The sequence below is a fragment of the Heptranchias perlo genome, chromosome 26 (genome assembly GCF_035084215.1).
Source record: "Heptranchias perlo isolate sHepPer1 chromosome 26, sHepPer1.hap1, whole genome shotgun sequence".
In the NCBI taxonomy this organism is placed as follows: Eukaryota; Metazoa; Chordata; class Chondrichthyes; order Hexanchiformes; family Hexanchidae; genus Heptranchias; species Heptranchias perlo.
The window spans coordinates 29,247,524-29,273,155 of NC_090350.1; the positions used below are offsets into that span (position 1 = coordinate 29,247,524).

General features: G+C 41.0%; 1 protein-coding gene across 3 annotated transcripts in view; it reads left to right on the forward strand.

The window, feature by feature from the left end:
• Positions 1–25,034, forward strand: part of LOC137342846 (L-threonine 3-dehydrogenase, mitochondrial-like) — a 29,682-nt gene extending 4,648 nt beyond the window's left edge. For 2 of the 3 annotated variants that reach the window (XM_068007025.1, XM_068007026.1), the window contains 8 exons: positions 6,224–6,426; positions 7,827–7,869; positions 10,304–10,374; positions 14,954–15,103; positions 16,616–16,788; positions 20,482–20,572; positions 21,285–21,554; positions 24,351–25,034. In XM_068007025.1, coding sequence (XP_067863126.1) covers positions 6,224–6,426; positions 7,827–7,869; positions 10,304–10,374; positions 14,954–15,103; positions 16,616–16,788; positions 20,482–20,572; positions 21,285–21,554; positions 24,351–24,481 — 1,132 coding nt within the window. In that variant the 3' untranslated portion in view covers positions 24,482–25,034. Of the gene's footprint in view, positions 1–2,541; positions 2,579–6,223; positions 6,427–7,826; positions 7,870–10,303; positions 10,375–14,953; positions 15,104–16,615; positions 16,789–20,481; positions 20,573–21,284; positions 21,555–24,350 lie in introns of those variants that run through there. The other variant, XM_068007027.1, reaches the window with a different exon arrangement.
• The last annotated feature ends 598 nt before the right edge of the window (positions 25,035–25,632 follow it).

Genomic DNA, 25,632 nt, shown 5'->3' on the forward strand with positions numbered 1-25,632 from the left:
CAAAATATATCACTTCACACTTATTGACATTGAATTCTATCTGCCACCTTTTAACCCATTCCCCCCATCTTATCAATATCTTATGAATAGCTCTTTGCAGCTCCCTTTGGTCTTCTAAAGAATTAGATATACCTCCTATTTTGGTATCATCTGCAAATTTTGACATCACTCCCTCTAGACCTAGATCCAAATCATGAATATACACAGTGAATCCAGAACGGAATCCTGAGGGACCCACTACCCACTTCCAACGACTCTCAAAAACTGCCCTTACCTCCTACTCTGTGTTCTCCTTTCTAACCAATTTTTAATCTAGTTTGCTATCCTTCCCTTCATATCATACCCCTTAATCTTCTCTAGTAATCTCCCATGTGGTACCTTGTCAAAATCTTTCCTAAAATCCATTGCATTTTCCCATCTACTATGTTACTTCCTCAAAAAAATCTATGAGGTTTGTCAAGCACAATTGTCCCTATTTAAATCTATTTTCTCTTTATAAGTGGTAATTTCATCCTTTATTCAAGAGTCTAAGATTTTCCCTATCACAGATGTTAAGATAACTGGCCTGTATTATCCAGATTAGCTCTGACTCCCCTTTTAAAAATGGGTATTACATTGGACACTCTCTAGTCCTGGGGCACACATCCACACGATAGAACCCTGAAATTTGGGGGTAGAGTTTCCACTAGGATGCACTGGTTATCAGCACAACCCGCTCAAACCAGCGCAAAAGATCGAGGAAAATCGCGGAAAATCAAGCGTAAGTTACGTCAAGCGTAAATCGAGTTTCCGCAATCTTTAACATTGGTTCAAAAATCAAGGTGCTTGAAGTCGGTCCCGCCCATAAAACTGGCCACACCCCTAGATTGAAATAACAAGGATGGTGAGTTTCCATTGATTGCGCCCATTTGTGGCCATTCAGGGAGGGTCTTCAAAATATGTTCATTTTCTTAGGCACACAGGCACTAGTAGGCACGTTTTAAACATTTTACATATTAAAATTTTTAATTTACTAAGAAACTGACTAGTGTACACCAATGAAACTAGTAAATGTTTCAGTATAATTTTTTTAAAAGTCATTTTCCATGATTTAAAATCAGGTTACTCACAGGTGGAGGATCAGACACTCTTATTAAAAATGCTTAATTTTTGTGATAAACCCATTTTCAGCTGTATTAATAAAACTGCACCAGGTTATCACTCTTAAATACATCAATGATTTTTTTTAATGCAAAGAAAAAAATATGATTATATTCTATTACGCTGTCCGATTGCGATGGTTCGTGGAAGATTTTACGTTTGTGATTATTCAAATATATTTGTGATTATGCAAATGCATCTTAGCGGAAACTTGAACTGTAACCTAACCAGTACAATTTCAAGTGCAATTTGCGTCCAATTTGCTGATTGCACCCAAAGCGGAAACTCTATCCCATAATTTCTAGGTCCTTGGCAATTTCCTCCTTGATCTTCCTCGGAATCCTAGGATGCATCCCATCAGGCTCTGGTATCGTATCTTCTTTAGCCTAACGTCTCAAATTTTCCTCTTATCTATCATAATATTGCTCATTCAATTCTTACTGTCCTGAAATAATTAGAGTTTGTTGATGTACCAGTTGCACTACATGGATGCTTCCATCGCCAAACGAAAAGTGAAATTAGCTGCTGCAAACTTGTCCATGGGAGCTGGTCTGGTAACATATCTATGTATAGTTTTGTACAAGAATATTCGTGGGGCCCTAGATATAATTACAGGCAAATATCGAACTTCATTTTCTACCAATTAATATTTATCATGAATGTGCAGAGTAAAGGTTGGGTGATACATCGGCCTATGAAACTCTTGTTTCTCTTTCCCTTCCAAGGCTGGTATTAAGTGCTCTGTGACATTTCCTTAGACTCACGATAGTTGCATCTTAGTACTGGCCTCTTTCACTTCTGGGTTAACAACTTTAAATTCAATCAATTCTACCGACTGTGTGTACACACAAAACAAATTCCGAGCGTTAGTTACAGAAGTTTTATTTTTTTTTACATTGGTGTTAAAAACATGTAACCCATTTATGGTTATGCTGAGTTCTGTAAAAAAACCTTTAAATTGTTAGTAATATTTCCCTGATGCCTGTTCTTCTTGTAAAGAAAGTTGCAAGCAACAGTAAGGCGAGTTTTTAGATGCCGGTAGCATTCATATTTAGTTAATGACTTTGGACGGAGCTGGAATAAACGGATTATATCACAACATACATCTAATACGTTCAATAGTTGTACTGACAATTCCACGCACGTTTCTAACGACCGCAGTTCACTCTGGGGGTTGTAGTCTTTTTGATGTGAAATGTACAAGAAACGCCATGAAGCGGACTACAACCCCCAGAGTGACAGGCACCCAGTTACGATCGCCCAATCAATAGCAGAGTCATCGGGGACAACCTATCCCAGTGAGCTCGATCATCCTCCCTGCTATTACTCCTTTAAACTACTTATTTGATCAGCCAGTGGTGAAAGGTAATCAGGATGAACCTTTAAAGGGAATCTACTCATCGTTTACCCCAGATGTTGCAGAACAGGACATTGTAGGGTAAGATGAAATAAATAACTCTTAAAATTTCTATGTTACAGTATTTAAAACAATAACACTTGAAGATTTGGGAATAGCTAAAAAGAGAACCATCTGATTTAATTATTCATGCATATCGCTTTTCGTTCTGAATTTCTTTATTTAGTGGTTGATTTTTCTTTTTTTCTGAATTGCTTTTCGTTCTCCGGAGTTCAGTTTTGCTTCGCTTTTATAATTGTAATAGCATTTCATGCTTCAAATCACTATAATACAGGTTGTTGCGCTTGACACACTGTTATTGCTGGTTAGAGCCTACCAGTTCCAGTGTATAAACATTTGCAATAGTTTATATATATATATTTCAAACAATTTTCCATGTGTATATTTTCAATGAATTTAATTTTAGACTTCCACTGGTCTATGAGGATAATACACTGTAACTTTTATCGCTTGTGGTTTTTACCTGATGGATAGTGGAATTTAAATAGTGTGATGCAAAAATGAGAAATATAAGATTACTTTAACGATGATGTTCGTAATAAACTGTTCAAAGGCACCGACAGTCTTTCTGAATGAAGGCCAGATGTGGTGAAATGCAACAATCCTGCCAAAGATATGGCAAAATAAAACCTGCTGAACTTTCATTAATCAAAGAAACATATTACAACCAAATGTCAAATGCAAATCAAATTTATGAAAATCAAATTTAAAATTAAATAACTTCAGTTTGGTGTTTCAGTGGATTTAGTGGTGATGTTTTGTGACGCTACAATCTTTGCAGATTTACTTCTTTAGATATACTTTCATTCCTCTTAAGAACAAATATCAGCTTTGGTAATCATGATGTGGAGATGCCGGTGATGGACTGGGGTTGACAATTGTAAACAATTTTACAACACCAAGTTATAGTCCAGCAATTTTATTTTAAATTCACAAGCTTTCGGAGGCTTCCTCCTTCCTCAGGTACCTGAGGAAGGAGGAAGTCTCCGAAAGCTTGTGAATTTAAAATAAAATTGCTGGACTATAACTTAGCTTTGGTAATGTTTAACTGATCATATCCGAGCTTGATTGCAGATCATGTTCATCATAGCAAACATCTTTTTGACCTATGTTTTGATTAAAGCAATATAGAAACTGATTTTAATTATAATCGATAGAGGAACACCTACTGTCAGATGTTCTTTTCAGTCATAAAAAAACCCAGAGTAAATATTATGCAATAAATAATTTCCAGAATAAAATGTGTATAAGTCAGAACGTCTCTGTGCTGAGATCATTAGAAAGGTGATAATTTACACCTGGAAGATTTTCTGTATGCAATCTCAGAATCACATTTATTTTAAGGTACATTAGCGAAAATTGTAGTCCTTTCAATTTGAAAATTGGAAAAGGTCAAATCAAAGTAACCACATCCAGGTCTCTTGGTTTCTTCTTCCATGGCCAAATTAACCATTACTCAGCTGAATATAAATATCAAGGGATTTATTCCACAAATAACTAAAGATCCTTTGAGTGAAACATTCAGTAAAGAGTATATTTTAAAAGAAAACTGGCAAAGTGCTTTTCTAATAGATTCAAACGTCCTTTAATCTCAAATCATGTGTTTTTATGTGGATAAATATCTCAAATCCTCAGTGGGTTCTACCCCTGAATAATTACTGAAGATGCAGTAATCACTGTGATACAGTAACACGTCACTACCATGGCCAGAATCTTTAAAAACCTGGTTGAGCAATCTTAATAGGGCAACCTCCCTAAAAGAAATAATAGACCATAGTGCAAAACAAAAATATTTATTCAGAGCCTGAAGTAAGGCAGTTAGCTTCGTTCATATTATTTTTGTCATTCCAAGATAGTCTGTGCATGTACCAGCACATATTCCACCATTCTGAGATCTCTTTTTTCCCATTTCAAACCCTAACCGTGTTCAGGTGTATTATTGATTTATTTTAACTTACATGTATGACATCTCTAAGTAACTTGTTCATGTGGTTATGAATTCGAAAGAATATCAGTAGCTTAATGTCACTAGGATGAGACTGTATATTTAATTAATGTGGATTTAGGTGGTCTCAAGAAATAAAAGCTTTTTTTAACATCTTATGTTAGTGCATATGGGAGTCTTCAATTAATGCTGCCTTGATACTGGATAAGGCAGAGTACTAATGTTTATTCTGTTGCTACTTTGGGTGCAACCGCAAAATTTTTGGACTTTGCATTCCCAGTGGGAAGCCTGTAATTTTACGCGCCAACATTAAACCTGGAAATAAAGCCAGGTTGTGGTCGCGACCCAAAAAACAACTATTTACAACTCCCACCCGCCCCCAACCCACCCGTTCCTGGGGGTTTAAAATCACCCCCATTGTGTGAAGGTCAATTGGAGATTGGGTTTCTAGCATGAGTTTCCAGTTGGAGTCCAACACTTCTGCAATGTACCCATCAGATTATCTCTATGCCAACATGTTTAATGTCTCATGTTCTATTCTATCCAATCCCTAGATTTCAGTACTCTGGTTTATATTGCAGTAAATACATATACATACACCTATAGCTAAAAGTACATGCTTTTTAGTAAATACGCCTTAGTCATAATGGTTAGGATATTTCACAAACACTTACAAACATTTCTGTAAATTTCTTAATTGGATGAAACTTTTGCTGCATATCTATTTCCTTGTGCTGAATTCACCAAATGTCCACAGTGCATTTGCGTTGTTTGTGATATCATTTGAATAGCATGCCTACTGAGTGCGATCTTGGGTTTTTCAAGACAAAGGCCTAGAAATTCCTTTAGGTTATTTTTGAAGCACCAAACGGAGGCCTGATCGCAAAAAAATTGTTTCTCGGACCTCATATTTGGGCTGAGCTGCTGACACTTGTTGTGCCTCCACAGGCAGCTTATCCCGTCAAGGGGTGGGGGGGAGGTTAGTGGGAAAGTTGATGATTGTGACTGGTTTCTGCTTCTCCCGGCTCCACATTAAGAGATGACAGCCGCTGGTTAGGCCAAATCTGTGTGCTGAAAACCCAAGCAGAGCAGACCCGATGCCTGCAAAATAGCCTGACCCAATTTCAGGTTGAACATTTCTCAGGCGTCCTTGGGGGCGCAGGATGTTGCATCCCGAAATTGTTCCTTTTTGCACCCATTGTAAAATGGATGCAATGAGGACCAATTTCTACCTTAAAATGCCTGTACTTAAAGCAGCTGTCTAGCTATGCAGATATTTATTCAACAAAAACAGAGAGATATTGGTTTGGAACTGAGGCAGGAGAGAGATAAAACAGTCTTTGTGTGTTCTAAACAAAGAGCTCAAAGTCGTTTTATTTGTGTTAATGTAAACCATTAATGTAGAAAAATTAGCTTATTTTGCAAAATGAAAACCATAAGAATTTATGAAAAACTAAGTATATTAATTTAAAATGCAGTAGGCTACAGTTGAGACCTAGTTTGTTTGAACAGAGGAATTTAGTGTTGTTATCTATGTCAGGTCCAAGCTGACCACAATGCTATTCCATAGGCTACCTCTTAATGTCTTTTCCTTTTTATTTAGGATTTGTGGTACAAATTTGATTTAACAATGTGCGTGCACTTCTATTGTAACTCCATTGAAATAAATAAAAATTCAGTTACAAATGGTTTGCAAGTAGTTTTTGTTTGTCTTTGTCTAGGCAAAAAATGTTAGCAGGCCTGCAACGATTTGTGTTGGAAGGATCAAGAAAGGCTGCTAGCCAGAGCAGCCATTGCAAGTTTCAGATGCTATCTCGAGGATTCATTAGGACTCTGAGCTGGTCACCTCGGCAGTTCACCAGAGAAGATGACAGCAGGCACACAGAGGCGGCTAAAGCCCATCATCCCAGGATCTTGATCACAGGTCTTGAAAATGATGAAAGATTTCAGTGCTGTCTTCTTGTTTCTTTATAATTGTGTACAGATGGTGCTAATGCCCTTGGATTTACCCTACCCTAATCTAGTTCTTTTTGACATTCCTTCTTCCTTTCCCCATTATTTCCCTGTGAAGCTATTGCACTTTGTGTGACCCCAAGAGACTGGAACATACTTCATCATTCTTTAATTCATGTTGCGTCAACTAATTTGGAACAAAGGATAATGACCACCTATCATGTGAATTGGTGCGTGTCGGTTATAAAAAAGGATATAAGAATCTAAGTAAGCATGCAACAAGAAGGGAAATTGGTCCTCATAAATCCTGCTAATTCCAATGTACTGTATTCTATTCAGGATTTTACCTCATTTACTGAATTTCTTGAGAGAAAGTTCAGAATAAATGCTCCCTAATCTCAAAAGATAATCAAATAAACTCTAGAATACCTATTTTTTCCTGTCCTCAAATCCGATCCTATACTTCTTCTAGTCCTCTCATCTCCCAGCCCGACACTGAGCTGATAAAACTCCTATAATGTCGGCCCTGAAATTCCTGATGAAAGAAAGGGTGAAAAGCCTAATTTCCTACCAAGAGGGGAGGAATTTGGGGCAGAACCCAGTTCCACTGGGATTCCGTCCCATTTGCTGTGGCTCTTTAAATTCTGGTGGGGGTGGGGGCAGGAACAGCTCACAAATTGGCTGGACGTCTGATTTTAGAATTAAATTCGATCAAACTTAACAATTACTCCCTGAAGGATCAATTCCAAATTTAGGGTTAAATTAAATAAATCCCAGAAATGTCACTGTTGGCATGATATAGTTCTGGCAGGGAGCATTTCATTTTCTCTGCACACTGTTAGGCATCATCAGCTTTGAGTACATTTTCAGGCACCTACATCATGTAAGGTCAGCCAAACAAAGTTCCATGTGTGGAGAGGGGGAGGAAGCACTGTGGATGCAGCTAATGATGTACATCAACTCCTTGAGTCAATGGAAAGTAAAATCAAGTGGGGTGTATCGCGGCTAGCTGATTTTAATGGTGTTGGTTGAAAGACAAATGCTGCCGAGCACACTAGAAAAACTCCTTCAAATTGTGCCATGGGATCTTCTGTATCCACCTGAACAGACAGGCAGAGCCTCAGTTCAACATCTCACCCGAAAGACGGCACCTCCAACATTGCAGCACTTCCTCAGCACTGCATTGAGATGTCAGCCTATATTATGTGCTCAGGTATCTGGAGTGTGGCCTGAATTCGTGACCTTCTGACTCAGAGGCGAAAGTGCTAGAACTGAGCCATGGTCAACTTATTTTTAATGCAGTCCAATCAAATTCTTTAAGGAATTTCTTGTTTAAAGTCCTCTGTTTGATGGTTTGCATTTCTTGTTTAGGTGGATTGGGTCAGCTCGGTTTTGGACTTGCAAAGTTTCTTAGGTGAGTATTAGTATTCTTGAAACAGTCATGGAAGGTAATAGATTTATACTGAACATACCAATTTCAGAGCAGTTTGTCTTGGAGTATGCAGTGGCTTTCTAGACCAGAGTTATAATGCCACTCAGATTGTTTGTTTTAGCACTTCCAAAACTAGTTCTAGGCCCCAGGATGTGTGTATACTATGAATGTTGATGTGATGATGCCTGTTTGTTCATGTACACTGTGACAGATAGGGTTCTGTCACATTTTAAATTATAAATAATTCCATATATTTTTAACATCTATTAATGAGATGTGGCTATTCACTTTAAATGTGATTACTGCATGCTGAAAGAGAATCTCCCAACTGTTCTGTCTCTCTGCCGGCCTGCTAGAGAGGATGCACATCAGTGTATGCACATGATCACTGTTGTCTAGATAGATAACTCAATGAGGGTTATTTGTCATAATTTACATAGGTGACAGAATTACTTAATATTGTTTTTCCGAGTGCAGGGGACAGAGCAGTTGTGATTATTTGCCCCAGTGGGGGACTTGGTACCAAGGCTTTGGTACCAGGCTTTGTGTAGGAGTAGATGAAAGACTTGAGACAGATTTCTGAGGAGAGAGTCCTGTTCCTTTGAAGTCTGCCTGATGGACAGATCTGTAGCCTGGAGCAGCTGACTGTGAATAAATGCGAAAGCCTTCACCCAGAATTACAATTCTTCTGAACCCATCAAGATAGAGGTTAAAGGCAGTGGTTAGGCAAAACCACATGCATAAGTTTTATGTCTTGGACATTGGTGCAGCTTTAGTATTACTAAGAGAATTAGCAAAGTGTCACATCTTTTACATTTTTGTAGATCCAAAGAGGTGTAAGTTAAATGTGAGTGAAATCTGCTGTATTGATTTTTAGCTACTGACTACTTTTTGTTGTAATAAATCTGATTTGTAGTTTATAGTGTAAGTCGCACAGTCTGATTTATTCTTCCACTATTTGAAGACTAGGAGAACATTAAAGGGCTTAAGTCAATTAAATGAGTTAATTACAGCAACAAGGTTTTCTATTCAACCCCTGGGCAACATTACATCACCAGATATTGTGAGTACAAAGTCGCACCCTGGTTCATAGAGAACAAAGGCTCGTTTCTGAGAGTGATTTTTGATGCTGGGCACAAGAGAAATATCTGGTGAAGCCCTAAAAACATTCCTGGAGAGGCCTTAGGGGGAAGGGGCAATCTGGGATAGAATGTAACTTCCACCCACCCACTGCTGGACTCACTAACATTGTCCAAAATTCCAGGGTCAGGGTCATTTGAGCATTTGGACGGGCACCCGCACTGTTTCTGGTACATCCGACTGCCAGCCAAGGGGGGAGGGGGAGGGAGATGGCGGTGGGTTGGAGGATGCAGTGTTACTAGGCTGATGGGGCTCTGGAAGGTACAATAAAACAAAATCAAAATCTTTACTTTAGCTTCTTTTGATGGTTTCTGCAATTGATTGTGTAACCAAATTTTTAAATTCCGCCACGGCCTACTCCCCAGTGGCCGTAGCAGTGCTGGATACCTGGGCCTCAGTATTGCTAAGGGTGTAAGAAACGAATATACATCATACGTGCCCACCCTTGAAAGTACCAGGAATTCTGATAAGGACGAAAAAGGGCGGAACCCTGGCAGGTCCAGAGTCTGTCCCAAATTGGCCGGCCCCTACCCCCATGATGCCTGTGTGCTGGTTCCAAGAACTTTGAGGCCTGTGTTTTAAAAAATATTTTATTGCTGAGCTGACTCTGACTTTGGAATGATACCATCATTTTTGGAATGCTGCAAATTGGAAACTGTTTTACAGCAGTACCGAATTGACAGCATAACTGCAGCCAGAATCATCTGGAATCTAATAAATATTACTATGTGGAAATAAAATTCTCATTTAACAAATGCAAGGGTCAACAATGTTCCAAGCTCTCACAGTCAATCTGTAAAATATTTCCTTTTGTTCTTTTCTTCCTAGAATGTACCTGTTGCTGGATTTGACCCCATCTATAAAACTATACACATTTGTTGCAGATTTAAATTTACAGCTGCTTTGCAGTAATAGTGATGCAATGAAATATAATAGATTATGGGGAGTTCCATATCTACATGGTCTGGTTTGTTTGTTCCGATTGCCACTTTGATTAGATCACGTTTTTTTCTCACCGACTTTCTCCTCTCCTCCTGTAGGCATTGACTCCTTGCCGACGTAGTAGGCATCCATCACCCTCTGGTACCTTGTACAAGTGGCCGTTAGTCATGTGTGAGTTCTGGCAGGCTGCCATGTATGTCAAGGCTCATACATGAATAATGGTGAATTGTGCAAGGTGGCTGGGGGCAAATGGATCTGTGGAACCGTACTCCAGCAAGGAGAGAAGAAGAACTTAAAAGAGAAATACTTATTTGTTGCTTTTTCCATCCTATAGGAAGTCTTTTGGAAAGAACAATGTTATTCTTTCTGATATCCGCAAGCCATCAGCAGACGTTTTTGAAAGTGGTGAGTGTGGACAGAATCTTACAGTTGTAACGACTAACTCTTGGCAGAAAAACAATGTATGGAACCCTGTATGTCTAATCAGTAGAGTTGTCTAGTGAACACAGAGAACCTCAAACTACAAGATCAGAAAGGCTTTAAAAGATAAATGTATCATCCTGATATCTATATTGGAATCTTTCCTTTTATCTTAATCTAGTCTTTGTGGAAGAGAAGAGGCCTCTATTGCCAACTTCATGACAATGGAAAAATTACCATCATTTTTACATATTGTAAACCATCAGTTTTATTCTGTTTTGACTAGTTATAATTCCACAGGCCAAGAGAGTGATTTTAACTGTAGTGAAAATTAAAGCTTAAAGAACTCTAGTTTGTTATCACTCACTGACCTGCACCATGGGGCATCTTGCAATATGGGGGAAAAATTCGATAGGGCCCCATTTTCGGGTGCGGATAGCTTGATCTGTTATTACTCCACGCCCGATGGCCCCTACGCAGGCAGCATATGAATTTTGAGCTGCCTGCTACGTACCATGATATCTCCGTGCAGTCAGCGCTACCCGCGCTGCTGAGAGGCTGCATGGAGAATGAGGAAGCCGGAAATGGGACGTGCTCAGCGCACGTCATTGGCAGCCTGCACCTCTTAAAGGTGCAGGTGCACATTTTAAATGGGACATGCACAGTCCACTGGAAGGAGGGAGAGATGGCCGGAAGGATGGCAGGACTGGCGCAAGATAGGGCCCCATGCTTCTCGAACGATGCACTGGAGGCCCTGGTGGAAGGGGTGGATGAAAGGAGGGCCAACATGTACCCGCAGGGTGGCAGGAGATCCTTCAGACTGCAGCTCTGCAGGCATTGGCAGGCAGTGACGCAGAAAGTGAACGCCAGAAGCATGGCACCATGCACGTGGGTGCAGTGTCGAAAGAAGTTCAATGATTTGACATGAGTTGTCAAGGTGAGTGAATGCAAGTGTCAAGTGGCACATCTTACCAACTGCTCCACACATCACCGCCCCCCTCATCACCCACCCAACAACACAAACCCCCCATCCGTACACAATGCTGCACTTGGCATGCTGCATCTCACCTGCAATTAGTACCACACTTGCAGGCCACATAACCATCACTTACAGGTCACACACACTGGCAGCTATTCGACCACGACAGGCACATCACCCACACACTTTGCAGGTTACCCACTGACACACTGTCCTCTGTCTTGCAGGAGAAGGTGGCGCATAACAGCTGGCAGCAGGAGAGAGCTGAGGGTGGACGGGGACACTTACACGTCCTCACCCCCCCAGAGGAGACAGTGACTCAGATCATTGGGCGCGCCATCGCTGCAGCCATGACAACATGCCGCGCTGGAGGTCCCGATGAATGGGGTCTCTGCATATCTAAAGCTCCTTCTCGTTTCCCACATCTCCCTCCTCCCATAATCTTTTCTGACTCACGTGCTGCAGATGCTGTCGGCACGCACGTCTTACTTGCTCCTCTCCCCGCTCCACAACTCAACCTGTTTCCCTTTGCCATTGCAAATAACCAACAACACTTGGCAGAACCATCCGAGAAGGAGGAGGACACTGAAGCCACATTGTCACTTGATCTGACACTTGCTTCCACCAGCTCTGAGACTGAAACTGCGCGTCCTTTAGAGGCTAATTTGGAGGAGGGATCTGTGCGTGGTGAGACACCGGGCACAAGTACGCAGGAGCCAGGGCGGGGAACGGATACCGCAGGTGCCAGCTCGTCAGAGAGCGAGGCCGTCCACTAGTTCTGCTGCAGAGAAGTCAGATGAGGGCTTCCATGGGGCAGGCTACAGAAGACGGCTGATGGGCATACACCACCAAATGCTTGGGGCACTGGAAAGCCTGCCAGAAAGCCTGCGCACAATGAGAAGGGGCATGGAGGAATCCAGCTCCATCTCGGCACAGGGCTTTGCGCAGAGCTTGGAGCCCATCCTTTCCAACATGGAACTGGTGGTCACCCCCATCAGCGCACCTGTGGAACCCACCATGATGCAGCGCCTGATGGCCGATGTTGCGGCTTCCATTGCAACACAAACCGGTGTCATCAAAGATCTGCAAGCTACAGTTGCAGCTCAGACTGCTGCAATGGAAGCTCAGACTGCTGCATATAAAGCTCATACTGTTGCTATCGTGGATCTGGGGACCACTGTGGAATGGGACTTCCGGGGCGTCACAGCATTCCAGCAATTTGTTCTCCAGCTGATCACCAGGATTGCTGAGGTGCGGCCCAGGGAGAATGGCAGTGGCACCATGGCAGTCGGACCTGCTGTCCTCTCTCAGGATGACAGCATTCCTGCTCCCACACCTGCCACAATGCCAGTGCCCTTGTTGTTGCCTATTAGCCAGCCAGGCCAGACTGCAGCCGGGCCCTCCCGGCCCAGAGCTGCTTGAGGTCATCCTCCAAGGCCATCTGCACGCTCCTCCATTGAAGGCCAACAGCTTCCCACCATCCATGCTCCAGCCACCGGGGAAGCACCTCGTAGGAACACTAGGATAGGTAAAGGCACACGAACAATAGGCACTAAGGCAATGCACAAGGGTGAATAGTTCTGTTTCCATAATGTCATTTATTCATTGATAAATGTGACTTTGAATTTGCATTTGGTGGTGGCTTTTATTTGTGCGATGAGCTGAGGGGGAAACCCAGGTGCAGTCAGATGGAGGACGATTTGATTGTCTTGTGGGAGCAGAAACTGGGGAATGTAGGACTGTTGGTGAGTTGGGGGATGCAGTTTACATTATTGATAGCGGGCATGAATCAGGCGAGCATGCAGAGCCCTTGCAGACAAGGCGTGTAGTCCCTGTTGCACCTTTGCGTCTTCCTCCACTTCCTATTCTGGCTCCTCCCCTCCTCCACCTCCTCAGCCTCTTCCTCCTCCTCCTCCTCCTCAGACTCCTCCTCCACCTCTGGCTCAGGGTCTTCTCCGATCATTATTGGCAAAGGCTGGTCCCTCATGATGGCGAGATTGTGCAGCATGCAGCATACCACCATGAATCGGCCCACCCGCTCAGTGGAGTACTGCAGGGCTCTTCCAGACCAGTCCAGGCAGCGGAAGCAATGTTTGAGGTGGCCTATTGTGTGCCTCATGATGTTGCGTGTGGCAGCATGGCTCTCATTATAGGCCTGCTGTGCACGTGAGCGTGGGTTCCTGACCGGAGTCTTGAGCTATGGCATGAGGGGATAGACCTTGTCGCCCAGTAGCCAGCCTTTGACTTGCCGAGGCGGGTGAAAGAATGCACGTTGGACTACCGCTTGACGAAGGCATCATGACTGCTTCCAGCTCAGCGGGCATCGACCTCCATGATTCGATGCATGTGGTCGCACACCAGCTGCAAGATTAGGGAGTGGACGCCCTTTTGGTTGACAAAGACGGCCGAATTGATACGCGGGGCATGCAGGGCAGTGTGCATGCAGTCAATGGCACCCTGTACCATGGGGAAGCCAGTAATGCGAGCGAACCCCCATGCTCGCTTGTTCTGCTTGTCTGTGTCGAGGGAACCTGTTCCTCATCTGGTACAGTGCTTCTGTGACCTCCCTTATGCAGCAGTGCACTGCACACTGCGAGATGTTGCACACATCGCCAGCAGAAGCCTGAAATAATCCTGAGCTGTAGAAATTCAGGACCACGGTGACTTTCACAGTCACAGGCAATGCTGTCCTTGCCCTGCTCTGAGGCTGCAGTTGTGGCCGCACCAGTTGACAGATATCGGTCATAGCTTCCTTGGTGAACCTCAGCCATCGGATGTAATCCTCATCGGTCATCTTGAGGTAAAAGAATTGGTCCCGGAAGGCTCTTATTGGATAGGGCCTCCTGCTCAGTGACCTGCGCCTCCTCGTTCTCCCTTTCCTCGCAGCTTGACCTATTATGCGTGGCCTCTCTGCATGCTCCCAGTTGTGTTCAGCGCCCAGCAAGCGCCCTAGCAGACCACCCATGGTTGCCAGGAATGTTGTTCAACCATGTTTGTAACTTTCCGAATGGTAAGGCAGTACCTGCCAAACCACTCTCAAATATACTCTAGGAACTCTCAGTAAGTATAGGGAGCTTCAAAGAACACTTCCTATTTCACCAGCAGCCAGAAGCAATAATCCAGCAACTAACCTGTAAATCCTGCATGGTCCCTTTAAATAGCACTGGTGGGGCTCCTCCAGGCACTGTAAGACACGTTCAGGTGTGCATGGTTAAGATTGTGCGTTGAGTTGAACGTTAAGGTCCAACATGCTTCTGGCGTTCGGTATTTGCGCATGCGCTAACTCCTACACCAAGATGGCATCCAGCGCATGTCACGCTGGAAACATGCGTTCGCAGCCAAGACGCCATCTTAGCACCTCGAGAGGCTGTGTAGCACTGAAACAACGGACCAATTTAGCGCCCTATATGTTTAAAAAGTAGGTCTCTCTTTTTATTTCTGTTTGTCATTGTCATATTTATATGCAGTCGTATGGTGACACCACTAATTACTAATGCCGTTAAAATTTTGCCTCTCAATTTTTGGCATGCCAAATTGCGTGATTGACACATTACAACAGTGTACATTTACTTATTCAATATACAGGTCCCTTCATCTTTGCTGACGTTCTTGACTACAAGAATCTACGGGAATTAGTGGTCAATAACCGAATAACTTGGCTAATCCATTACAGTACACTTCTTAGTGCAATTGGAGAGGCTAATGTGCCATTAGCCCGCAATGTCAATATTATTGGTAAGCAACAATTTTAGCTTCAAGAATGAACTGTATCTGATTTTCTTTAAAACAATTACATTTTGTTAATGGTTGTTTGCCTTTCACTATAAACTCTTCCACACTTAGAATTTGTTAGCCATATTTTTTGCTGCCTTAGTTTCAAGGTTTTAGAAATAAGATGTGATCAGTTCTAAAAATGTTACAAGTCGATAACTCAGATGTTAATGATTTAGGCGCTCATAGTTGTATTTGACTCTAATCATAAGATGACAGATTCAAATCACTGTCTGTCACTCCAGTTCTCTTACCTTGTTTGGTAGAGTTTCATTTGCTCCTGTTTAAGAAGCTGAAGAGGAAACAAAGGAAAATATAATACCTGACCTACTGGTTCTGGTAAATCGTGGACTTTGCAGTCTCATTATGGTAAGGCACTGATGAGTGCAATGGAGTAATATATGACCTAAATTATCTCCCTCCATTCATAACTGGATTGGCTTGCTTGGTTAGTGAGCAACATTGTTGGGGAGAATTAGAAAATATAAAATATTTTTCCTTCTTCTTTCGTTTCCCACTTTTTTACTGTCTAAAGGTCCTTTATCTTGGCAGCAAGGTGAATTGATTGCACATTCTTCTTTAATTGGTGCTTTGCACTCAGCTAACAGGAGATGTGATTGTTGGTTGCTAGCTTTAATCCAGATTCCAATTGAGGATGCAATAAAGCAACTCGCTAAAAACTGACAAAACTTGTGTGTGATAGAATGGGGAATTATTTATCGATTACAAGTTTTTAATCTGATGATTTTAGCTGAGCTCCAGGCTGAGTGGAGAACCATTCAAAATTAATGACTCAGGAATCATATGTAGCTTCACTCAAGGTTTTTGATTGGCCCCCAGTTCCAAACTGAATAGAGTCATTCTAAATTGAAGAGACAATTTGGTGTTCCATATCTGCATTCTAAATTGTACTGCTGAGATTCTACTGCTTATATTTTAAAATATATAAAAATTCTAAATTAAGAGAAAGATAAAATCATAGCTATGTTTGTGAAAAACAGTTTTTGTGTTATATTGGGATTATGCAGATGATTCTCATATTCATCAGCCCTGTACATCAAGTGATCATGCATTCCATCCCAATTACTGAGGATGGGTTGGGTCTTTACAGCCCTTAGGCATTGTGCACAGAATAAGTGCTTGATAGTCACAAAGGCATCATGCAGATGTTTACAGTTCTTTATTGGTTTTGGTCTTAAGCATACATCCAAAACCAATGAAGACTACTGTCAAGGTGAATTAATAACACTAGCTGTACAAGTTTTGTTATTAAAAATGATAGTTTTTTTCTAATGCATATTCTAGACTTTCAAAAATATATAAGCACAGGATTAAAAAGGATTGGTGAATATGAGGCATGGATTTGATAAAAGGGTGATATTGATTAACATTTAAATTAGGCTGGCAGATCACTTTCTGAATTAATCAGAAGTTGGCCAGTAGTTTAATGCTATATTCCTCATGATTTCTCCTCAGGTTTGCACAATGTTCTGGATATTGCTTTAGAAAACTCTCTACGTCTTTTTGTCCCTAGCACCATTGGTGCCTTTGGCCCCAGCTCTCCCAGAAACCCTACCCCTGACCTGTGTATTCAGAGACCTCAGACAATCTATGGAATCTCCAAAGTGCATGCAGAGTTAATGGGTGAGGTGAGTTGTTGTTTGTTGTTATTGGAAAAAAAACATAGATTTTTAAAAAATGCATCTTCTTGTGACATTTCCTATTCACACAGCCTCCTTCTGATGAGAAGACAAATGACTAAGCCACTGACTTGAAGATCAAATGGCTCTTCATTGCTCGTCATTTGAAGAGAATCTTGTACGGTATGAGGAAGACTATCTCATGTGAAGTGGAGTTAAAAATGTGTGATCACATGTGCAGTCACAGTGACCAAGAAGATTACATTATAAGCGGTTCATATCATCCAGTTGGAGCTCCATGCAGCATTAGGGAAAGCATTGTCTCCAAGAGCAGATTTGTGACAACAGGATTGAGATCTGACTGTAATCTTACTCCATTCACTAAATTTTCAGTGCAATTAGTGCAAATTGAGGAACGGCTAAAGAAGTTCAAATTATTAAGAGAGAGATTGGGTATTCAAAAATAGAAAGGGACTTGACAAGTTTTATGTGGAACCAGGAGAAGGAAACCGGGTGACCAAATTATGAGCTGAGAACACTGGAGGATCTTTGGGTGTAATCTCCCAAATTCTTTTTCCTCATGTCGCCTCTGGTTCTTTTGCCATTTACTGTAAATCTGTGTCTTCTGGTTACCAATCCTTCTGCCAGTGGAAACAGTTTCTCTTTATTTACTCTATCAAAACCCTTCATGATTTTGAACACATCTATCAAATCTCCCCTTAACCTCTTTACTCTAAGGAGAACAATCCACATAACTGAAGTCCTGCATCCCTGGTACCATTCTAGTAAATCTCCTCTGCACCCTCTCCAAGGCCTTGACATCCTTCGTAAAATGTGCGGCCCAGAATTGGCCACAATATTCCAGATGGGGCCTAACCAGTGTTTTATAAAGGTTTAGTATAACTTCCTTGCTTTTGTATTCTATGCCTCTATTTATAAAGTCAAGGATCCCGTATGCTTTTTTAAAGAATTGTTCTTCAATGCTTCAAAGTATAGTCAGCTTATATTATACTCTTCGCAACAAAAAAAATAAGAAAGGATTTGAACGTATGATGACGGTTATAATTTTCTTGCTGCAGATGAAGTTTCCCAAGTTTTCACAAATCAAGTTAAGTCCACATTCTATTTTAGCTCTCAAACCCTAATTCAAGTGCTTGCTCTGACTTTACGTGACTTCATTTTTTTTAGTAACTCCACAGAACACATGCATTATAGGATTTTGCATCCTTGTTGTTGTTCACTAGCATAAAGATAAGTAAGTTTTGATGGAGTGACTGATACGTATTTGGAACAATATCCATAATACAATGACATCAAGATAATGTACATTTTACAAGCATATTTTGAAACTCCTCTGAAACGTGTGTCTTGTTGTGAACTATTAATTGATAGCTTACTGTGGTTAGATAACATTTTTTATTTTCACTGCAGCTAGTTATCATGGTCCCAAAATGCTAATAGTTTGTTAACCCAGTGCAGCTACTGGAGGTGGGGGAGATTGGAATTTGGGACTTAGAGAGGATACTCCTCATTTCATGGCACCTTTAAGTTCCACCCGCTGGAAGTGAGCAAAGGTGTAGCCATGCAAATGATGTGTTCAGATCAGGATGACACCATAAGTCCTAAATTCTCACATTTCCGCCCTGGGATCTGCTGATCTGACTTATCCCGCTTCAAAACAAGGGCAACTTAGCTGGTGCTGGGATCTTAAATGTGAATTTCCATGTTTCATTATGCTGTTAGATAATGGCTCATAACTTTACTTTGGCTTGCTCTTTTGTCAACTTTATTTTTGCTCTTTATTTTGGAGGCTCCTAGTTTCATTTGAAAGTTTCCCTCGAGACTGTTTCTTGTTTGCAGAATTTTCCTAAAAGGAAGGGAAAGGTTGCAAAATGTTTTTCTCCATGGAGATTCCCATCTTTATTATTTATTTGTTGGAGGTGAAAAGTAGGCATCATCGGAAGCCAGGCTTGTAAGACAGCACTGCAGGAGATCCAGACTCTCCCGCAGATACCCAGCCACCAGGGTGTACAGCCAAAGAAGATCATTCTTCAATATATCCATGAACTTATGTGTCAGAAGGCCTCTGTGGTCTGCAGAAGCCCTCTCTGATAATGTCACAAAGGTTGGCATCGGACTCTGCCACCATCCCTGCCATCTGACGCACATCTTTGGAGTGTCTTCATATGGTTATGGTGCTCTGCAAGCACTTATCTTTTCATGGCAGGACTGCTAATGGATCATCATCCGAATGCTCAAGAGCCAGGACCTGATATTCCCTAAACCTCAACTCAGATACATCATGCTCCACCTCCAATACCTCATCTTCTGGCTTTCCTGTGAGTTGCGAATCACCCTATGTCAATTCCTCATCTAGACCATCTGTACCACTCCAAGATAATCTATGATAAAAACATAAGAAATCGGAGCAGGAGTAGGCCATATGGCCCCTTGAGCCTGCTCTGCCATTCAATAAGATCATGGCTGATCTTCTACCTCAACTCCACTTTCCCCGCCTATCCCCATATCCCTATTTGGGTTGGTGAGTTCACGTGATAGGGTCCATGATGGAATGGGTCAATTTCTGCTGGCAGTGCCAGGTGTTGAAGGGTCTGACCTTGATTCTTTCTCTCTCCCTGCAGCACCTTTCTTTGCTCCTGGCTTCTTTGGAGATAAGAAGAATAAGAAATGTAATAGAGTCATAGAGTTATACAGCACGGATAGAGGCCCTTCGGCCCATCGTGTCCGTGCCGGCCATCAGCCCTGTCTACTCTAATCCCATATTCCAGCTGTCCTGCTGTCCACATTTTCCTCTCTGTTGAGCTCATATAAGGGTCTCTTCACAGTACAAGCTTCAAAAAAGAGAAACCATTTCTGGTTTTTGATATTGATACTTAGCACGCACAAACCACCAGTGGGTGCAGGCCCTCCCATGGTTTCCATTCTCTACAGCATTATTTGAATGAGTTCCCAGGATTTGCTTGCTTTCCTTCTTCTGCTGTCTCGCCTCCTGTATCCTGTCCTTCTCAGGAATTGTGCACAATTTTGCACGTCAGAGATTCTGAATTTGACAACATTCATAAAATTCTCATCACTTCTCTTATGGAATTCTTACCACAAAATTTTACCATTGCAGGATGCTACATCCATTTAATTTAAATCTTCCTTGCACAGATCATTTTGTGCACAGTGATACCCTTAGATTTGTAAATAGGGTAAATATAGGTCTCAAATGTATGAAAATAAGCATTAATGGCTACTTGCAGCCATCATACTTATCACTGCTGACCTTGTGAGGTCTCGAAACCTCGTCCTGCATTGGAGAGGCACCCTGCTGTTAGTGGGTTGCCACTACCTACACCAATTCCTTCCACATGGTCCTGGCTGCTGAATTGGCAGGCCTTTTGCCACTTATTCCCACTACTCCATCCTTCTCCCCCTCCCCGCCCTGCCTAATTTTAATTACAATAATATTTGTGTCATTCTCCGAGAAGTTTTAGGCTGTCTTCTTGGTTCCTTTTTTAATCCATGGTTTCAAATTGCTGCATGCTGGAACTGCTTTAAGTGCAGCACATCTGCTCCTACATTCAATGTGTAATAGGGAAAATTATTATAAAGAAAATAAGAATGTGTATTAAAAGCTACTAGATCTTTATATAGTATTTTCCAACTAAAATTTCTAATAAATGCAATCTATTTCAGTATTATCATCACAAATATGGTCTGGATTTCCGCTCTCTCAGATATCCAGGTATTATTTCAGCTGACTCTCAGCCAGGTGGAGGAACAACAGGTGAGCGAGACATCAGGGTCACTTAAACAAACATAGTTAATTCAGGCTTTAATATACAATATTAAAAATACATATATTTATGCTACATCTATTAAGTGAAAAAACCATGTATATCAATGTTGCCTAAATCAATACCAGATTGGGTTAACAATAAAATAGCAAAACCCAAAGAACACTTTAAAAAATATATAAACATGGATGTAAAATAATTCAATTATTTTCTGAATAATTCACATCTCATTATGGGCGAAGAAATTGTGGTTCGTTTGCATACAGTTTTGAATAACATTTTTTGCTGCTGCTTTTTTGTACCTGAAAGATACTGTGGCTAAAGGGAGATCAACACCCCCGCCCCCACCCCCTCCAATCATGTAGGACTCATTGATTTTCTTATGCGATTTATTTTTAGACCCAAATTAAGATACATTCTCATCTTGTCCCAACAATAATAATTTCACTGAATATATTGGTTAGGTTAAGGTTAGTTTATTGTAGAAATCTGGTATTGATTAAACTCGCATGGAAGTTGGTGTTACAGCCAGCCAGCATAACATAGATTTTGTGTATGTCACTCCCGCCCCATAAACTAGGTTTACAGGTGCATGAAGGTGCAATTCGTGTAAGATTGTACAGTATATCTTGAACTATATGTAGAATCTGCTTTATTAAAGGTGGCATAAAGCCACAAAACTTATCATTTTTTTCCTTTCAGACTATGCTGTTCAGATCTTTCATGATGCTATCAAGACTGCAAAATTTGAATGCTACCTCAAACCAGATACACAACTTCCCATGATGCACATCGATGACTGTCATCGGGCAACCTTGGAGTTTATGGAGGCCCCAGCAGAGCGTCTCACCATGAGAACTTACAACATCAGTGCCATGAGCTTCACCCCACAGGAACTTGTTTCTGAAGTCTGCAAACACTTGCCTGACCTGGAGGTCTCCTACAAGCCAGATGCAGTGCGGCAGAGCATTGGTAAGTAAAGTATCTACATGTGGAGCCCAGAGAGGAATTTTTGGTCATATGTATATATAAAAATCAGAAAAGCATATTTTCTTCCCACTACCTGCCACATTGAGATGCACATACCTTTATCAATAATGTATCAGAAAATGAGACATTGTACAATAGTTAGTGTAAAATCTGATATTGGCATGCATCCTTTGTGAGACATGATCATTGGTACAGCTGATGCATGTCTCCTCTATCTGAGGATGTAAATAGAATAAATATTGGCTCCATCACCAACTTGAGCTACTCATATTGATTCTTCTGCTATGGTGAGCATGCAACTTGCCCAGTTCTCAGCACAATCACACAGGCATCTTATGCAAATTTCCAAAACAAGAAGTGAGACAATGGACAAGTGTGTACTGTTCATGGAGTGAGTGGAGGGTTTGATTGTATTTCTTAGTTAAGGGGTGTCATAAGCTTTTTCTCTTCACTTGCAACTTTTTCTGCTAATTTTCCTCCCCTTCTCTCCTGCAGGCATTGACTCCTTGCCTAGGTATGGTTTCAAAAGCACTGAACACTGGGACCTCACCCAAATTACCCTTATTCATTATTCATGTGAGAGCCTTGACAATGAGTGTCAGTGGACCATTTGATTGTACTGTATATCACAGCTAGTCACATCTAATGTGCACACACACAACTGCCAGCAGGGGGTCGCTGAAGAGCAGTCAAGAACTAGAACATTGATTGATTTTTCGCCCCCTTCATAACCCAGTATATTAGGACTAATTTAACTGAGATCAACTAACCTAGCAGACTGAGAATTGAACATGGGGCATTCCATTATATGAGGCTCTTCTACTCATTGATAAATCTTGTAGGCTTTGCTCAGCAAATGTATTTTTTAAACTGGAAGCAGTCTTACTTTAACAATTTACACAAGTCTGCTGATTCAAAGAGCTTTTAACAAGTCAACAAAATTGAGAAATTTGGTAAAGTCTCACCACTTATGTGAAAACAGCATTATTTCTATCACTAAAGATAAAAGCTAAAATCATTTATTAAATAGTTCTAATAAGACGTATATTATACAGTTTTGTTATCTCTATAAAATCTGAACACTTCATTATAGATAATTCATGTACAGTAAATTTTCAATTTAAATTCATATTCTGTGCCTATCAGTTTTAGGCCATTTGCCTCTTCCCCTCCCTCCTCTCTGCATCATCCTTTAACTAGAAAGTGGATACAAGAAGATGGTTACAAGGGTCATGAACCCTCTTGTTGCTGACATCAATGCACCCACATGTGCAGCCAGTGCTAACTAACCATTCTTGCTATATCTGAATAATATACATTTTATTCCATTAATGAGGAAGACCTTATATCTCATGGGTGAAATAAAACCATTATATGAAGAAGATTTGCTTGATGTATGTTATTTACATTTTAACAGCAGATAATGAAAAAATGTTAGCCAAGTTATTTTTAGAGGAATACTCCAGAATAAGCTTCTATAATGGTTTTATTATTCAGGTTTTGTATAATGCTACAGGAAATGGATTTCTAATGACCAGTAATTTTTTTTGTTTTAATTTTATGTACTCCCATTTTCTCACCTTGTTCTTTCTACAGTATCCATTTAGCCTGGCTAAAAAGAATTTGGAACTTATTCTCAGGCCTGAGCCCTCCATCAGTGCTGCTCTGTACCCAATTAGCACAACTGCTTTAATTTGCTTGTCCACTTTGGTGGCCTCCACAGCAGCAAAATTGATTTCAGGAAGCAGCTGTGTAAAGAATTCCAGCCAAAAAACCATGTTATCAAAGCACCATTGTAAAATCGTTTGTGTAGTCCCACAACAGGATATATAGCAGTAAATTAGACTTTTTTAAAAAATGGGCTTTGCTGCTGAGCTGTAGCTGTACTTTGTTCATTGTAGTGTGAAGGTGATCAGCTGTCCACTGTATGAACTGTTACAATGAATAGCTTTTCCAGCTCTCCACAGCAGCAGAAAGCATGGAATTAAATGAGAATGTCACCTTTACTAGTGCAATCAGCCAATATATTACTTCAAATGAAGTATTGTGTTCAAAATTAATGTAATAAATTATTGCCTTTATGGGTTTGAGCAGTAAACCTGAACCAGAAAACATACAAAATCTTGGAGAAAGCACTTAAAAACACCTGCCAGTTTTGTAAATTGAAAATGTGCTGATTTGAAAGAATACAATTAATTTTTTGTGATTTTAAATAATCTCCTTTCTCTTTCCAGAAATGCATTTTATTGTTGTTTGAACCCAGTTACACTGTTTTGTTTTAATAGGTCTTGCAATGCTAACTTATTCCACAAATCCTTGGAGTGAAATCTTGTGAGTGAAATCTTATGAGTGAAAAAAAAAATCAATCCCGTCTTCCATTCTTTGACTTAACTTCCTAATTTTAACCTGGTGCCTCCTGGTATTTGAACAATTTGCCAGTGAACAATTTGCCCGGATCAATTTTGTCAGTGGCCCACATAATCTTAAAAACTTCAACTGTCTTGCAAACTGCATTACTCTTCCTGATTGTAGACCTCACTAATTGCTGACAGGTCTGGGGATGAAGAGCTACATTAAATAAAACATTTCTCCTAACAAACATTTGCAGTTAATAATTGATGATCTTTTAAGTGAAACTGATTCAGTTGGTCAGCTATTGGACGGTCAGTGCCCTACTTTAGAGGCAAAGTCAGAGAAGTAGATAAATGGTCTCATTGCAGGTTTTTTTTCTAAATATAATTTTCTTATTTTTTTCCCCTCAAATGTTTCTTATTTTAGCTGATGGCTGGCCAATGAGCTTTGAAGACAGAAATGCTCGAAGAGACTGGGGCTGGCAGCACGCATACGGTCTCCAGGAACTGGTGATTGACATGCTCCGACACATTGACTTGAACAGCAATGATGCATAAATCACATCTATAAAAAACACAGGAGTGAGTCCTTTATGCATATGTGACTCTGGGGACATCTTATTTGATCTCAAATCTTTTATTAAAAAAATTAACAATAATTTGCCTAGATGTGCAACCTTGTGTCACTGTGTTCAGTTCAGCAGTGTAGAAATTGTTGGTCAAAATTGAACTTGCAAAAAGGATCATGAGTTAGACTATAAAAATAAACTTCAACAGCTTGAGATGCACTGAGACTGTAATGGGACTTGCCTATTTCCCTTTTTGAGTCATTACCCTGAATACTTTACTAGAAGTGGAGATGTTGACGCTTTTTAAAATTGCCTGTTTAAAGTTAGTTGGTCCTGAAATTCTTTGGGGGTTCTGCTGGTCTCTGCCATAACTTCGTCAGGAGATTAGCTTTTCAGCCCAAACTGACAACCATATTCATAAGGCCATCTCACCCAAATGAGAAAAAATGTTCTCAAAAACCTAGTTTTTTTTCTTGCATTGTCTTTTAAGAACCTATGTTTTAAATTTACTTTGTTTCTACTTCATGTTCTTCACACCATTTCCCGGTCAAAATGGCAGGCGAGTGAACTTCAAATAGGCCTCTGCCACTTTTAAACTGTTCATTAAATGCAACAGACTATCCTAGATGATTCGTGTTTCTTTCTTGTACCCTGGAGCCAAGTATCTGGTCTAATGGAGCCTTTTTTTAAAATTCGTTCACGGGATGTGGGTGTCGCTGGCAAGGCCAGCATTTATTGCCCATCCCTAACTGCCTTCGAGAAGGTGGTGGTGAGCCGCCTTCTTGAACCGCTGCAGTCCGTGCGATGACGGTTCTCCCACAGTGCTGTTAGGAAGGGAGTTCCAGGATTTTGACCCAGTGACAATGAAGGAACGGCGATATATTTCCAAGTCGGGATGGTGTGTGACTTGGAGGGGAACGTGCAGGTGGTGTTGTTCCCATGTGCCTGCTGCTCTTGTTCTTCTAGGTGGTAGAGGTCGCGGGTTTGGGAGGTGCTGTCGAAGAAGCCTTGGCGAGTTGCTGCAGTGCATCCTGTGGATGGTACACACTGCAGCCACAGTGCGCCGGTGGTGAAGGGAGTGAATGTTTAGGGTGGTGGATGGGGTGCCAATCAAGCGGGCTGCTTTATCTTGGATGGTGT